General features: G+C 39.5%; 1 protein-coding gene across 1 annotated transcript in view; it reads left to right on the forward strand.

Moving 5' to 3' along the window:
- Window positions 1-17,993, forward strand: part of SPTLC3 (serine palmitoyltransferase long chain base subunit 3) — a 146,520-nt gene that overhangs the window by 115,567 nt on the left and 12,960 nt on the right. Inside the window, exon 10 of the mRNA XM_081291357.1 lies at window positions 17,091-17,226. Within this exon, the coding sequence (XP_081147483.1) occupies window positions 17,091-17,226 (136 nt within the window). The remainder of the gene's footprint in view (window positions 1-17,090; window positions 17,227-17,993) is intronic.

A 17,993-nucleotide genomic window follows, 5' to 3' on the forward strand; every position in this document is an offset into this window, starting at 1 on the left:
ATAAGGCCCAGGAAATGCTGCTGGTCTAAGGACCACTCTTTGAGAACCAATGCTTATTAATCACCTTGGATTCCTTCTGTCCTTCCCATCAGGCACTAATAAATTGTAAATTTCTTGTGGATACAAATCATCATGGTTATATGATTAGCCTCAGCACAGTGCCTGGCCCCATAATAGGCTTTCAATATAGAGTCAAGTTGAATTAAGAAGAAATTGTGTCATGATGAAGAGGCTGATAAAATACTTGAGGCCATTTTTTTCTTTTTCCTCAGAAGACTTGGGGACATTTTTTTTTCCTCAGAAAACTGAGTACTTAATATCAGATGCCTAAGTAACTAAACTTGCTCACCAAGGTCAGCCTCTGACTTATAATTCTTGCCCATTTCCATAACTAGTTTTGCTCATTATATTTACATGTAGACTGTAATCCCATGGATGCAGCTGCCTATGTGTCTCCAATCATCACTTCAAGTTTCATGATGACAAGAGTGCCTGATAGGAGGGAGCCATGACTGCTTTATTTATAAAGCAGTTGTTCTCAAAGGATGGTCCCTAGACTAGCATCATCAGCATCACCTGGGGCTTGTTGGAACTACAGTAGGCATTTCTGAATCAGAAACTCAAGGGCTACGGTCAGAATCCCCTCTAGGGGATGCAGGCTCATGTTTAAGAACCACATTTACATATTTTAAAAAAGAAAAGAAATAAGTGTATGTCTGCAGAAGGAAACAAGAACTGAAGATAGAATTTTGGCCAATGCAGGCAGAGGTAGGAGGCCTAGCAGATATAGAATAGGGAGGACATACAGGGGATAAAATTACTAAAACAGAAAAAGGAAAGCATGAAACATGTTTTGATCCATATCTTTGAACACTTATTTCAATCAAAATATAAACCCTGTTCACTCAATTACTACAGGAATCTCGCCTATCCTCCTCAATACCTGTGACCATCTAGGCATCGAGACTAACAAAGAGGATTTTGCTCACATGAAGTGCATGTTCCTTACAACAGGTCATCCCTAAAACTTGTGCTTTCATACAACTTTTTGAAGTAGGTAAAGTCATAACCCTTCATGGTCACAACGTTGATTGTATTATGCAATTTGATAGTAGGAATCTCACAGAGATGCTGCATTTCTTCACTAACTCATGTTCCTTGGGTTAAAGAGAATGGTATTCACATTAGTTATTTAAAATTGTTAACATGTCAGTGCATCTTCAATAGGTAGAAGGGAATGTTTGAGGAAGGAGATCCCCAACAGGCAACACTACTAAGTGTTGCTTTATTATGGGAATAAATTATGACCGATATTTCATATCCGTAACTTGGAAAGAATGGCTTTTCCAATAATTATGTGGGATCTGCTTGACTTTGCACTATAACTATCACCCTCCTTCTGGCTGATCATTGTCCTGCCATGATGATTACAATTTTGAAGACATGGTTTTGAAGTGATCTGAGCCTGTTTTAAGAAAGTTCTGCTCAACCTAATACACCTACTAAATGTAGGATACTAAGTTCTTGTTATAACTCCAATTTCATTATCCCTGAAATAGCTACTATATTAGCAAGCACTTTGCTTCCTTGTTAATGTGTATCTTTTAAAATCTGCACAACTATATATCTGAAGATGTAAATCTTTGGATATTTTAGAATTTTGCATTAAAAATATCTTTTTAAATAAAGAGTTAACCAGAGACAGGAATAATTGGAATGATTCTAGCTATTATTATCAGGCTAATGATTAATTTTGGATTACTCCATTGACTAGCTCATTCTTTATTTCACAGAAATGGCTACAGGAAAAACCATAATGTCTACGATTTAATCAAAGCTGTCTCAACTGTTACTTCAGTGTTAACACTGATGGAATAACTATCAACTTTCTAAATCATGATATCAGTTTTTGCTAACACATGCATGGAAATAATTTGTTTATAATTGAGTGGTCATTAATGTCTGTAGAAAGGAAAAGAGCAGTGAAAATTTACTTCCTAAAGAAAATGAAGACAAAATTCTTTTTCCTAATGTATAATATCTTATTTCAGCAGACTACACCTGCATTATTGCTAATAAAATCTCCTATGCTTACATGATAAATCGAGGAAACAACGAAACTATTTTTCTTTACAGTCGTGTGTTGGCTGAATGAATGACCTTATTCAGTGTAAGGTTGGCCACATCTCATCAACTATTCCCCAGGCATTTATACCTCCCTGGGTGTGCTCAGGGTTTGTCCTCCATCTGGTAGGCTCTCATCTGTCCCCACAACCTGCTACCCCCATTCTTCATCTCCTAAACCCCTCTTAATCCTTTTGAACACTATCTTGATAACCCCAGTCAGAAAATAATCCTCTGCTGCCCCTCCAGTTTCTGAAGGTTTTTCTTCTTATTAGTTATATGCACCCCTAATCCAGCCCTCCAAATAGGCAGTAATTTGTTATTTAATTGTGCTTTAAAAATTAAATATGTGAATTAATATGGATACCAAATGCTAGATTTTGGACTAAGCAAAATTCCTGTACAAGTCTTGGAATTTAAACCATTTATAGATATTTCCAACTTATTTTAGAGGTGGCCTATAAATCATTTTGGTTCAAATATTGAATCACTTCATAGATGGCTACATGCATGAAACAAAATCTAAATTCACTTTTCAATAATTTTGCTAAATGAATGATTTTACATTGTGTACAGTAAGGGTTTATCTATACCATCATATAGAGAAATGAGTTGAGTAAGATGGATAATTCAAGCTAATGCTGCCCAAATTGCAGAAAAAAATGGAGTTCTTCCTTTAATTATCCAAGTAGTTCACTGAATCCTTCACTTAAGGTTTCCTATGAAGACACTACCTAAAACTCAAAAGTCCATTTGAGCTTTTAATGCACAATAATCAGCAGGGTCTGGGGGCACCAGCTTAATCCTCTCTGTACAGATGTGTATATTTCTGCAATATAATAGACTGGATTGATTCATAACCATTCAAAAAGGCCTTTTCCTTCCCCTCTCCAATTCCTCCCCCTTCTTGATGATTTGTACTTTGGATGTTTTTCAATCAAGAAACTACTTGTTTTCATGGCTTAATCTGGTGACTAGTAATGAGAGGCTAAGAAACTAAAACTCCCATGAAAAAATGCAGATTACATTTCACAATATACAGCTAATAAAAGAGAGATGGGCTGGGGTGTGGGTGTAGCTCAGTGATAGACTACTTACCTAGTATGTGCAAGTCCCTGGAAAAAATGAAAAGGTAAAGAGCATTAGGGTTTTGAATTCTTAGTAGCTTTTCATAGTATCCTTCTTTGTGTGGTCAGCATTAGTTACAATTGGTTGTTAAAACATAGAAAACCCAACATATCAGTGCCTTAACACAATAGAAATTCACTTTCTCCTCATATGAAATCCAAAATTGGTGGTCCTGTTGAGCCAGTTGTTCTCCAGGAATCTAGTTAGCTTCCTCCCATTTTATGTTTCCTCCAGTGTCACATATGGCTTTCACGTTTTCCACCAAAAAAGTAAGGAGCATAGAGGACTGTTCTCATAGGCCATGACTGGAGAAGCACATTTCTGCCCAAATTCTATTGGCCATAGCTCTGTCACATGATTTTGCCTAACCACAAAGGAATCTGGGAAAATGAGGTTAATTATCTGTCTAGGAGTAGAAAATGAGTCCCATGAATCGGTATCCAGCCTTTGTCACGGTAGTTAACTTCAGTCCTGGACTTGCTTTCCTCAGGCTTTCTAACTGTAAGATACACATATATTATATATTTAGATTGTTCCCAATTTTTTTATATTGACTTAATAAATAGGCTCTTGAACTGGAATAGAGTAAAAGTAATAAAAAAATAAAAGCAAATAAAGTCCAAAGGACTAAAGTTGGATCTCTTCCTTTTATAGGGACCGTGAGGGTTACTAGTCTGACTTTTAATACATCCACTTCTGGTTTCTTTTTCTGCTAGTGGGACAGAACTCTGCCCACCACATAGCAGGTATTCACATCATTATGTTGCCAAGTTATCAATGCTGTGTACTTTGTATCCCTCCAAGAATAATGCTTCCCCAAAATGAATTAAAATGACATACAATTCCAAAAGCTCTAAGTTTCGGGCCAGAAGAGGGGAGAAAGTATATATTGGAAATATTAACATGTAAACCTTAGACTTTTTTATTATTATTGTCAAAATGAGATAAAACAGAAAATGGCATCATTGTCAGAATATTATAAATTTCAATTTAAAGAACACACACATTTGTACTTTGGATGTTTTTAATAATAGGCCGATTATCTGAATTGGATGGGTTTATTTTGGGTTAGCCCCAACTGGTTCACTCAGCTTTCATTGAGTTCTTTTGGGACTACAGACCAAGAGGAAGCTAACAGGCTGGAGTGGGTATTGAACGTCTGATGTGGATCACATTAGCCCTAGCTCTTGACAAACCAAGGTAACCAGACACAGGGAAAGATTGAATTCTGACCCCAGACAGAGAAATGAAATTGGAGATTCCATATCAAGCTTGAGCTATATAAAAGTACAATCCTGTTCAACATCCCTTTCAGCATTTCATCTACTTTGAGAAGCACTGAAGGTTGTGTGCTTCTGTTGTTATGTCTAGGTAGACAAATTCATGCTATATAATTCATGTTGTGCCATATATGGGACTTTTTAAACAAAAAAAATTCTCAAGTTTAAATTTCTGCGTTTAATCCAATGATTAAAAGGAGGAATTGAATAAAAATCCAATGTCTTTCAAGTAACTTCATTAATTTTAAAACTCAACCACTTTTATGTAAATTCTGCAGAGAAAAGACAAAGGGAAAAAGAGTGATAACTTAGAATGCATTTACTTTGAAAAAATAAACACATGCCTTATTTTAAACTCAATTTGTCAGGATGATTTCATTCATTCTGATCATTTGGGAAAAGTTTATCATGAGATTGGTAGATGAGCTATTGACCCTGCTTCTAAACCAATGTGGACTTGGAGAAAGTGGCACCAGCCCCTTCCAGCTGTGACCTTCAACCTTTGCTCTGGTCCCTGGAACAGGGCACACATATTTTTACACTTGAGTTTGATAGGTTTAAAAACCAGGAGTGACTAAATGGGAAGATTTAGGGCACTGGGAGGATGGAGGGAGAAAGGAGTACATTGGGTGACAGCAATTAGCTCTCAAGAGAGGAATTTTCTTGCTTTCCTACTGTTTATTTTTGACATCAGATACAGTCACAAACTTCTCTCATCAAACACTGCTTTTCTTCAATACCAGCTGTTTGGGGGATGCAAACTACACATATCCACCCACATCATCAAGCCGATCTTGGTGTCTGTTATTTATTGCACAATTTTACCCTCCAGTAGAAATTCTGTCTCTCCTCTGAGGAAGCAAAAAGAACTGTGGTCAAAGCAATAACACTATGATAATTAAACACCCAATTTTAAAAGGTTTGGGGTTTTTTTCATATTTCTCATTTTTTTATCACAGCAAAGAGTTTATGAATACCAAATTGGCTTCCTCCCTCACCCCCTTTTTTTGCTCTGTCAAACTCAGCCACAACAATCCTCCCAGGGAGGATTAGTTCTGTCCCTTTGAGGTCCCTTGATGAATGCAAGTGGCATCAACAGAAAATTCCACCTAAAATGCACCATCTGAGGGCCTTGGCATCAAAGGCCCCTGGCATTTTTGTGAAAGGCGCTAACTGCTGCTTACTAAATATATTTGCCACTTGGTAACCAGCTGGAGACACCGAAAGAGGCTAAGAAAGAGACAGAGGGCACAGAAAGCTGTGTTTTCTAAATGGTTTCAGACCACTGGCATTTCAGCAATAGCTAATACAAAACAGATGTCAGGTGCTATGCTCCACTGGCTTTCAACGGAGGGGCTGCCTGGACCCATGATTAATCACCTGTGCTGGGGGGTTAAAAAAAAAAAGTTCTACCTAGTCTTTTTGTGTGTGAAAACCTAAGGTCAGGGTTAGCAATCAAGGTGACAGGCATTGCCCCCCCTGCCCCATTGCTTCTTAAATACACGTAGGACAACTTGGGTTTGTCCAATAAACACAAAATTCACCAACAAACTGAACCCTAGCTAGGAGGGGACATTTGCCTGATTGTAGAAAAATGGCTAGCAATCTGTTCCGGAACCTTCCACCCCTTCATTGGCTTCATCCTAAAAGTTAGCCAAGAGTAGGATTTTATGGCAGTCCAGGAAATTCTGTACTTGCTTGGAATCCTTTAAAAAATTTTCCCCAGAAAGAAAATCTGTTTGTTTTTTATTTTATTTATTTTTTTAACTTTTTTTTTAATGTTTATTTTTTAGTTTTTGCGGACACAACATCTTTGTATGTGGTGCTGAGGATCGAACCCGGGCCGCACGCATGCCAGGCAAGCGTGCTACTGCTTGAGCCACATCCCCAGCCACACCTATTTGTTTTTTAGATGGCATGGGGGGGCTGAAGGAAAGTGTGGCCACTTCCTTCCAGCCATCTTACAAACAAGATCTTTTTACATCATGACTCCTACTGAAGATTGCTCTTCTCATTTGTCTCCTCTGTCTGGATGGCCTCTGAGGTGGGAGAGTTGTGAGGTAACATGCATGGAATTCCATGCTACCTCAATGCAACTGGAAAAGGAAAGAACACAATTCCCTCTGTGGCATCTCCCAGAGCTGGTGTTGCATGTGATTCTTTGCTTTTTCCAACATGGTCTCGGTTTTAACTAAGTTGGTTTGGAGACTTTTGTTATGAAAACCAGCTACCTCAACTGCCACAGCTGGGGAGGATTTAGCAGGTGGACTCCTGCCCGAGAAAGCCCTTCCGTGTGTGTGTGTGTGTGTGTGTGTGTGTGTGTGTGTGTGTGTGTGTGTGTTTAGGCTAGAGGGAATGTATTAGCTTCCTATTTCTGCATAACAAATGACCACAAACAGAGCCTTAAAACAATGACCATTTATTATCAGTCTCCTTGTGTCAGGAGTCTGGGGACAGAGTGTTCTCTGCTCAGACTCTCATGAGGCTGAAATCAAGGTGCCAGCAGCTACACTTTCATCTGAAACTCAGCTCCTCTTCCAAGATCAACTGGTTGTGACAGAATTCGATTCTTTGGGGTTGTAGGACTGAGGTCCCCATGTCCTTGTTGTCTGTCAGCCAGGGCCTCTCTCATCCCTCACCTTTGGCCCCACCATTGTCAAAACCAGTAATGGAGTCTCCCTCCCTTTAAATCCCTTCCTGTCTGTCTTTGAAATCTCTTCCTTCCGGAAGAGCTGAGTCCCCTCTAAGGGCTTCCTGTGACAGGTGCTAACTATTGGTTCATGTTCCTAAAGCTTTCACCCCATTATAAAGTGGGACGACTTTATATAGTTAGATTCTCAGTGATCATAAGATTCAACCTGAGCACCTAGAACAAAAGTGATTCTGTTGAACGCTTAAACTCTGGGAGATAGAAAGGTATTGGGGGACATAGTCCACACACTAAAAAGACCTAGGAGGGCACAGAGGCAGCCTGATAGGCTGTAGTGACATTGACCACAGGACCAGTTAGAAAGCAAAGCGAATCTCCTCACTCTATTAAGTGCTTAATATTAATAGTCATAATAGTCTTAAATGGGCATTGTTATTATTATTAATTATCATCATAATCATTCCCATTTTTCAGCTGAGAAACCCAAATTTCAGAAAGATATAGTACTTTGCCCAAAAGGATAATGTTGATTTTGAACCCAGGAAACTGGGTTCACAATCCTTGATCATCTGTCTGTGGTAGTGTTATTAAAAGCCAAAGTAAAAGTTCTTTCCATCTATTTCCCCCTTGCCCACCCCTCTGGGAGCTTCTACAGTGCACTTCTCCCAAGCAAGTTCTTTGGAAACATAATTTTTAATTATGTAGTTGGATGCCCCAAAGAGGGTCTGCCTTCATTTGCATGACTTCTCAGAGTTCTTTCAAGGGACCGATTAACCAGGTTACCTAGCCCAAGATGGGTCCTTTGCCTTTGTGTCACAAATCAAAACAATCATTGACATGTATCTCCTCACCTACTTTGGACTTTTGCACCACTCTTGCTGTCCAGCTTGTACTTTAGGTTTTCCCTTCTCTGAATCCATGCATGATGCACTATGAGCTTCATCTTCCTAACCCCCCTCAGAACATGCTGTCTTCAGCTTATGATGCTGCCTTTGCTCCCCACTACCCATTCCCAAATTCTGACTCTGAGGGTGGAAATTGCAGCTTCCACTCATCTGACTCCGTAATCTTTTCATGACTCCAATCCAAATGTTTTGGCAAGTGAGTTACCATTCCTGCTATAACCCCCACCAAACTTATGTGTCCAAGACATGAACTAACCACTTCCAGGTCTCTACTCTAAACTCTCAATACTTTTTTCATGATGCACTTGATTTTCCACCTACTCTTATGAATGTATTAAATTTTCTAGTTTGTAAGCTTCTTGTAAATAGCGAATGTGTTCGTCTTTCAGTCGTCTGCTAAACAATAGCCACCTGCACATAAGAAGTCCTAAATAAGCAGATGCTAAATTAATCCTCCTCCTCAAAGTCCTAGGAAATACATGAATCAGCTATTACTGTCATCCCCATCTAATAGTAAATTGAGGCTCAGACATGATGAGTGACTTGCTAATCTTCATAGAAAAAGGGACAGATGGAACCCAGCAAAAATTCTTTATCACAGAATATCTTCAGTTATGATCAATCATTACTTTTAGAGATTCAACCACTTTGATATAATTTTTCACTTTGAGCAATGGTTCTTAATTGGGGTACACCCCACAATTGCCCAGAAGGTTGTTTTATAAACATCCCTTCTAGAACAGAATATATGCAGAGGGAGGCTAATATATATATTCTAAAAATTAAGTAAAATAAATTTTAAAAATTCCAGAAGGCTTTGGTGTATCCCTCTACTTAAGAATCACTGATTTACAAGGGTTTCCAGAAGGTTTTCCTCTCAAATTACCTCCCTTAATGTGTAAAATTCCATAATTGGTGACTTGCTAAGAAATTGTTCTCTGCTTAAATGCAAATTAATATTAGGCTCTATTATTCATTCAGTAAGTATTCATGACACAGTGCAGTGAGAATATCTATATCTGTTATAGGGTACTTATTTTCAGTGGTATATTATTGGATATCTATACTGTCTTCTATCAGAGCATTTCTTTCCAAACAGTCTTCAGAATTTTTTCAGCTTCTACTCCCACCTCTGCAGCTGGCCTGGCTCCTGTACATAGAACTTTTCACATGTGAAATGTATGTATCCATGAGTCATAGGATTCATAGATCATACTGAATGAATTAGCCAGCTTTTCCAAAGGACAGACTGTGTCTCAGGCACAGCCCCTTTCCAGATCATCTGAGTAATTCTTTCCTCATCTCCAAGCCTCAGTTTCCTCATCTGTAATGGGGACCCATAAACACCATTCGCTGGCTCACAGTAGGTATGCAAGTCATGTCCTTCTTCAACCCTCCTTGTGGATTAAATCCCTAAGGATGTTGTTGAGCAGCTGGTGGGGAGGTGAAAGCAGGGTTTTCTTCAGAGCCCTTGAAATCTGTCCATGCAGACGTCCAGCCATCCACTCTAATGACCAGCCAGCTCCTGCATGCATTCCACAGGGGCATGACTGAGCAGCCTGGAGAGCCCTTGGAACATGTGTATGGGACTATAAAACATGCCGTAACCTTGGAATCCCGACATCAAAAGGGAGAGCTTCAGTGCCTGATAAAAATGTGTGTTCCTCTCAGCAAACCACTCCAAATGCTGTTTTCTCCACCCCACTGGGAAGCTTGTCACTGCTAATGTGATTCTTATGATTCTCACCGCTCTGTAGCCTCTTGATCTTTACCGAGATCTCTCTGCCCCAAGTGTGTTGGAAACACAATGTCCTGTCTGGTGTCCAGTACTTAAAATAACAGACTCTGGGTTCCTGCTGCCACATTGAAATTTTACTCCCAGATCTCTCCCCAGTACCCCAACACCATGCCAGGGGGAGCAGCCAAGGACACCATGGGCAGAGAAGTGGAGAGAACATTCTTAGACCACTGCAGGCATTCTTTAATATCAATTTGATTTTCTCTGGCTTAATTTTTCATAAATATGAACTTCTTAAGTGGTGATAAATATTTTATGGAATGATACTTTCCCATCTCCAGAGACAAGGAGTACATTTTCCAAACAATACTGCCTAGCAGCATATTTGAATTGTCTTAGTCTGTATTTCAACAATGGTGATGTGATAAATAATTTAAGGAGGGTATAAGTCGTGTATATTTCTGTCCATTTTTGAGCTTAGGAAATAATAAACTAGTATATATCCTGTGGATTCTGGGTATATATATGTTTCCTCCATTAGAAAGTGAGCATGGCACTGGTATTGGCCCACAAGCTCATCAAATTCGTCTCTTCTTTAACTTATAGGGGGAAATGCCTTTCTCACTTTTTTTTTTTTTTTTTTGCATACCAATGGTTTTACAGGGAAGAAATTTTCCTTTTTTAAGATAGGTCATTCTGGTAGTTTCCACTGTCCATAATTCCTTCTGGCCCTCTGGGAGACCGAGTTGTCCCAAACATAGTTTTGGAAACGCCACAGACCATTGTTTTTATTAGGGGACTGCAAAGCTTTGTAGTAAGATGCTTTGTGTTTTATTTGTTTTCCTTCCTCTGCCCCAGCTGTTTTTGTTTTAACAGCATTGGAGGGAAGGTTAAAGCACTCTTGGCCTCTGTTAACCTAGCCCATCTCTCAAGCCAACAGGGCTAGAGATCTGGTCAGATAGAACAGCAACATACAGGTCATCAGCCGGAATGGGTTCTTCCCTGATTTTATCCACCCTCATGAAAGAGGTGAGGTTGACAGTGGGGGGGGGGGGGGGCTGATTCCATGTTGAGTACTTGGGAGCAGGTAGCTGTCAGGGGAGCAGGTCACCCCCACAAAAATTCACCTTTTGAAAACCAAAATTCATGGCCCAGTCTCATCCACAGAGACCCTGATTCAATTGGCCTGGGGTACAGCTTGGGCAATGGGATTTTTCCAACCTCTCCAGATGATTCCAAGGTGCCACTGAAGATGCCGAGGGCTACTTCTATTAAAAAAATATATAATTAACTTTTTGAGCACTTGCTGGATACAGTCCTGAGCAGTTTTCCTTCATGAATCCCTTTATTTCTCCCAATCTTCCTATGAGATAAGCTTATCTCTATTTTACAGATAGCACTGAGATTTCAAGGCTTTATGTTCTCAAGGTAGAGTTTGATTCCCATTCCATTTAACTCCAAAGCCTGTTCATTTTCACTCAACAGCCTCCTCAGAGAACCTAGAATTAGGTAAAATAAACACATAAATTCTCCAGAAGTCTGCATAAGAAATCTTCTTATTCTCCTATCTGAGTAAGGACCTTTCCTAACTTCCATGTAAGATATGCAAGAAGAATCTCTTAGGAATTTTTGGCATTTCAAAGAGGATTTTGTTGTTGTACACATTCTCCCGAGTGCCCAGGTACCATCCTGTCAATGGCCAATACTATAGGAAAGGATTTGTGCCAAATATTCCTTTCATTTTTGCAAAGCACTCTTCAAGTGAGGATCTCAAAGCACAAAATAATTAATAAAATCACCCACATCCTGTCTAGATGAGTAGCATTTTATATATACAAATTCTCCTCTGCCCCCAGGCCCTCAGAGAGAATGCAAATGTTTCCAATTTTAAAGAGTGAGCAATAATAGGTAATAGAAAGGAGTTGTATTTTGGCCAACTCCAAAGACCCCAAAAGCATTTATAGTGACCTATATGAGGAAACATGGTGACCACAGAGTGTGTCATAATGGCTTGTCAACCGTGCTGTGCTAATAAGTGATGCAAAGATAGCAAAGACAGAGCGAGAGCAAAAACATTCAGCTCTTGCAAGTCAGATATCCCCGGAGCCAATATTATGATCTATTTGGTCAAGCCTCCAAAGGATCTAGAAGCACTGAAGTGGTGACATTAGCTGATGATCCAGTTACTTGGGTTAATCAAGGCAGAGGGGACAGACGGGGCCAATTAAGTAGCTGAGCAGCCCAATGATAGATGAGTCATTATAGGCAAGTGCAAAGATAATGCCATTGGGAAAAGCAATATAAGTCATTCGGGCACTTCCAGGCCAGGAAATCCTTCCAGTCTTAGAGGGGGAACATTTAGGAGTCATCAGACCCAGCCTGATGAAGTCATCTATTCATTGTGCAGCTAAGGATCAACAAAAGAGCCGAACACACAAGGGGACAGGACATATGGAATAAATTTTGGTGGCTGGAATATATTTCTGTGACTTCATTTCAATCACCTTTATAACAAATCTTACCTCTTTTTTTTCCTTCTGCCTGTAGTATTTCCCTCCGCCCCATGTTCTTATCTCTCTAAACAGAGTTTTGATGTAGGAATGAACATTTTAAATAAATATTCTCCTTCCCAATTTTTAGTTTTTATCTTCAAATAGACTGATCTCTATACACATATGAGTTTCCAAGGGGCACTTTAGATGTTACAAAACTATTCTTTTTTTAAAACACCAAGGAGGCCGTTTCTATGCAACAGAACGTGTACAAATTTGTACACCTCTTCAGATCCTTTATGTTTACTTCACAAGTCTAGAATTGGAAGATGGGGGAATGTTATATTATTTTGTTAAGTGAGTGGGAAAATATATTGTTATGGTTTAGGTATTAGATGTCCCCCAAAGGTTTATATGTGAAACAATGCTAGAAAGTTTAGAGAGGAAATTGGGTTAGGAGAGTCTTAACCTAATCAGTGTGTTAATCACCTGATCAGGATTAACTGGGTGGTTAAGTGTAGGCAGGTAGGTTGTGGCTGGAGGAGGTAGGTCTTTGGAACATGCCTTTGGGCTATATATGGTTTATATTTTGTCCTTGGTGAGAGGAGTCACTCTTTGCTTCCTGGTGTCCTGTCCTGAGCTGTTTTCCTCTGCCACACCCTTGTGCCATGACGTTCTGCCTCATCTTGGGCAAAGAGCAATGGAGTTTGCCATCTAAGGAACTCAGAAACCATGAGTGCCAAATAAACTTTTCCTCCTCTAAAATGCTCTTGTCAGGTCTTTTGGTCACAGCAGCAAAAAAAAAAAAAAAAAAGAAAGAAAAATTGACTAAAACATGCATTGAAGGAAACTATACTTGCAACTGTTTCTGTAAACCTACATGCCATTTGGGAATCCCAAAGTAAAGGTTTTCAATGACTGCTGTACTGATAAATCCAATAGATTCCATCTTCTGATGTATCTTCTTCTCTGATTGCTACTGTTTTGTCTCCCTTTTAGGTCCAGCCTCCTCTTCCCAACCATTAAACATGAGATTATTTGATCTCTAAAATCTCATATGCCCCCTCCCTTTTTTTTAGACAATCTTCCATGTTTCCAGACATATCTTTCTTCACACTCAATCACATCCCACATCTTGCTTGTTTCTCAACCACTCTGTTCTCCTACAAACCATGGTACCATTGTACTTATTTCTTATACCAGCATACTCTTTTCAGGGTTTTGCTCTGATTAACACTTGCTAGCTCATAACATTTTTTGAATGTATCAGATTTGTTCCAACCTCCCTAATGTGAGCTTTTATAACATCCCATAACATTTCTTTACAGTACTTATTAGAATTATAGTTTTATATCTATTTGTATGATTCTTTGATTCATGTCTACCTTCCCCAGTACACTATAAGCCTTTTCTGTTTCTGTATCTTCTCTTTCTATTGCTACCATCTAACTTTGCACCTCCCACCTTTCTTCTTCATAGGTTGCCATAGCTCTTGCCAACCAATGGCTTACTCTGTTTTGCAGATTCTGCTAATAAGCTTTTCTCTCTGTCTTTCAATTTCCACTCTTACTGCCAGCTGTCAGTTCTCACTAAATTTTTTGTATCCACACTCTACTAGCTAGAGACCTGGTTGGTCTACTTCATATTTATCATGTCTTTATCAAGGTTCCTTTGACAGAATACTTCATGGCTCTTTGTCTAATGCTCAATGGACTTCACTCAGGTCAAGGTCATCCTCCTTCCTTTGTTTGTGGCCAGGATGGTGGGATTGAAAGGCCAAATGCCCTGAGAAAATACAAGACACCAGGGCTGGGGTTTGGGCTCAGCAGTAGAGTGCTCGCTAGGACATTCGAGGCCCTGGGTTCCATCCTTAGTGCCACATAAAAATAAATAAATAAAATAAAGGTATTGTGCCCAACTACAACTAAAAAAATATTTTAAAAATTGAGACTTTTTTTTTAAAAAAAAGAAAATACACCAGATACATTCTTCATTACAGTCTGCTTGGTGGGAACTAGCAAAATTGGGAAAGGATCTCCCTTAAACTGAAGTTGTAGGAAGGATAAAACAGAAAATAAGCATGGAAAAGAATAGAACAGAATGATATCTTTCCTGACCATGAAATACTTTCAAACCATGATTTTTTTTTCCATATTCCACGGTAGAAAAGTTCATACAAATGAATTTGACAGCTCTTATTATCCATTGTAACGTTGGTGTGCTTCCAAGTTGTGCTTGTTCACCTTGGAACTTGATGAAATTGGACCATGAATAAAAAAAGAAAGAAAAGAAAAGGAGCACAGAAAATTGTAGCATTCAACATCCTGCTCCTTGGTTGATGTTCTGCTCAACAAAATCTCCATTCCTCTGCATATGTTGTTAGCACATTAAGATGCACAGGTTAAGTCCATTTGTGTCTGATGAGCAAAGAAAAATTCTTAAAGGAGGATCTGAAGCATTTGGGGAATGACAGAACCTACTAAACACATGTCAGAGTATTGGATAAAGTACTCTTTAGTGGCTACTCTACTGTTCCATCTTTACGTCTTGTGTGCAGAGCTTCAGGCCCCCACCCAAACTGAAAGGGGTTCACCAGTTCACCCCTTTAGCAGCCCCGGCTTCTAATCCTTGATGTTTTACCCAACCCCTCAAAAACTTGAGGTTGTCAAAAAATTTCTCAAGATTCAATCCTTCAACAGTCTCTATTACAAAAATGAAGAAATGAATAAAAATGTAATTGTGACCTAAACAGCTGGCAGAGATGAGATTTTTATTAAACTTAAAAAGATATGGCCACCATCCATTTCCTTGGCAGAGCACTATAGTGTTGAGATTAATAGCACAGATTCTAGAATTTGATTGCCTGGGGTTAAACTCTGGATTAAATTCTGGCTTGACTATCTACCAACTATGTGAACTCAGGTAAATTACTTGGCTACCCCTCATGTGTAATATGGTTGGTGCAAAGATTAAATAAGTAACTAAACATCAAGTGATTACAACAGTGGTGACATTAGATGTGTGTGGGCTATAATTGTTGTTTATATTATTATTGTCCTTTAAGCCACCTGATCCAATTAATGGCCACCTGTATCACTTAGGACACATTTGCTTGAAGGTAACAGAAAGGAGATTTATTGGCTCACACAACAAGGAAATCCAAATGATGGCCTAACTTCAGCGTGGCTGAACCCAAGTATTCAAATGATGCCACCCAAGAACTCTGCCTTGTGCCTTGGCTTTCATCCAAGCCAACACTATTCTCAAGCAAGCTTCCTTTGCATGGTAACAAAGATGTAGCTTGAGGACTACTCTGTCCTTTCACTTCTTCCTCAATGGATCCCGAGAGAGAGCCTAATAGTCCCAGGTTCTGTTCCATCATTGAGCCCATAATCAGAGGGATGGAGTATTTCAATCAACCAATCCTGGACCTCGTGCTACCTTTGTAGCAAAAGGGACAGGTAGGGCTAACTCTATACAAATATCACGATCCCCTGGAGGAAAGATGCTCAGCAGAAGATACTCACTGCTCAACCCTTTGTGAAAGCACAATCTGGGACCACTTTTTCTAAGGAGGGACTAGATGACGCCCATTGACATGTTTATTGACACTTTTAGCCTTTTTACATCGAAAGAGTTCAAAACATCCATGACTGAATGTTCAAACTGTTGGAAAACTTCTAGAGTGTGACCTCTGGTTCAGTCTGAATGAACGTCAGAACAATCAGAATGGAGGAAAGCTACCAGCAACCAGCACAACTGTAAAAGGACATTCCCACTGACCAGCAACACTGCATCAAGTGCAAACACTGGGTTGAATCTAGGGGACTCAAATGTTTAACCCTCTTCATTTTCATTGAGCACACAGTCTCTAATTCTTTCTGCTTTATTCACCTACCACTTGGAGGCAGGACTGGAGTAGGCAGTTGTTTTCAGAACTTCTCCTACTCTTTAATTCCCTTTATCGTCTTACATGTTTGACCCCTGATTTGGGACACATACTTGGGACAGAGAATAAGCTTTTGAACTAAAGCTTGAAAGACCTTGATATGGAGGGATGGAGGAAACATACTCTTCTTGTTGTCTTTCCCTGCTACCCACCGCCCCCCCCCCAGCCTGAGGAAAAGAGAGGTCCCCACGGTTTTTTTTTCTTTTTTTCTTTTTGTTTTTTCCTACTGCCACCAAGTACTTCATAAAACAACCATGATATCAGCTGGAGTAATCTTTGTCCAGGGATACACTACTTCTTCAAAACCAGGTTGAGGCAACCTTTGATTAGAGACTTACATGAGGGGTAATTTAATAGGCCAGCTCAATTTGGCTAAAATGTATTTACCAACAATGAGTGTGTGTGTGTGTGTGTACTTCTTATCACATTTGATTCTCCTAAGTTAATGTGTTCAAAGCACTTAGCACAGAGTTCACACCAAATAAATATTCCCCCTCTTCCCCACTGGCCCTGAAGTCTAGCCTTAGTAACTTATTTAATCTTTGCACCAACCATATTTCACCATGATAAAATAACAGTTAAAACACAAAGATGAGTTGTTTAGCGTTACTTGCTTACAATACCTAGCAGCACCTCTTCTTCATCCTGTCTTCCAGACACACAAAAGTGTCCACACCGGCTCACCAGGAGATATTTCCCCACCCTTCTCTCCCAACTAATATGTATGCCTACAGAAAGACTTAGAAATGCTTGCCAAATTGAGTTGACCTTTGCTTCCCTCTTCTCAATGGAAGTTGATGGATTTCACACCTGTCTCCTTTTAGGATTGCAGAGAATACAGCAACTTGCAAAAAACACAAAATACTTCCGAGAGAAGCTGAAGGAACTGGGATTCATTATCTATGGCAATAACAAGTCTCCTGTTGTTCCTGTGCTCCTTTACATGCCTAGTAAAGTAGCGTAAGTATCTGAGGACTCCTGGAGTCACACCTGAACCCCAAGCTGACCTAAGATGGTGCTATTGACACTCTACAGTTTTCCTGCAGTTATTAGATTATGCATTTGAAAAAGGTACTTAAATTCAGAACTCACTTATACAACTTCTCAGAACCCACATGCCAGACATAGCAGAGATTTTTCCACATGTCTTATAATAAAGGAGTCAGATGCTTAAGGACCAACTAACTCTCAACCTGCTACCATCTTCAAGCTCTAGAAATTTGGGGAAGTCACTTACCTGCACCATAAATTAAGAATGATCCTGAGCCTCCGTCTAATCCATGGTCTTTCTTGGGGAGAACTTGCAAAGCCCAGTTCTCTCAATATCAATATCAAAACAAATCAGACCTTGTCCCATTGAACTCTCATGACCATTCTCAGAAGTGGGCATCCTCATTCAGGTGTGAGAAAGCCGAGGCTGAGGGAAGTTCAACAACTTGCCCAAGGTCATATAAATCAAATGGTAGTAAAACTAAGAGCAAAATCCAAAACCTAGATTCACAACAAAGCTCATTCTCCTAACATCAAATCTTAATGCCTCTGCTGTAAGCCTATTTGGGGTTGTTTTCTGCTGTTTTCAACCCAAATATTGAGCATTGGCAGCAACTACATAGAGGAAAAAATTACTTTTTCTCATTATGGCTTAGACAATTTTATACAGGAGCCATGCTTCAACCTGTGTGAGACTAATTACCTCTCTGTTAAAAAGAAGTTAACCTAAAATGTTC

This window comes from Spermophilus citellus, assembly GCF_964194105.1.
Source record: "Spermophilus citellus genome assembly, chromosome: 4".
Taxonomy (NCBI): Eukaryota; Metazoa; Chordata; class Mammalia; order Rodentia; family Sciuridae; genus Spermophilus; species Spermophilus citellus.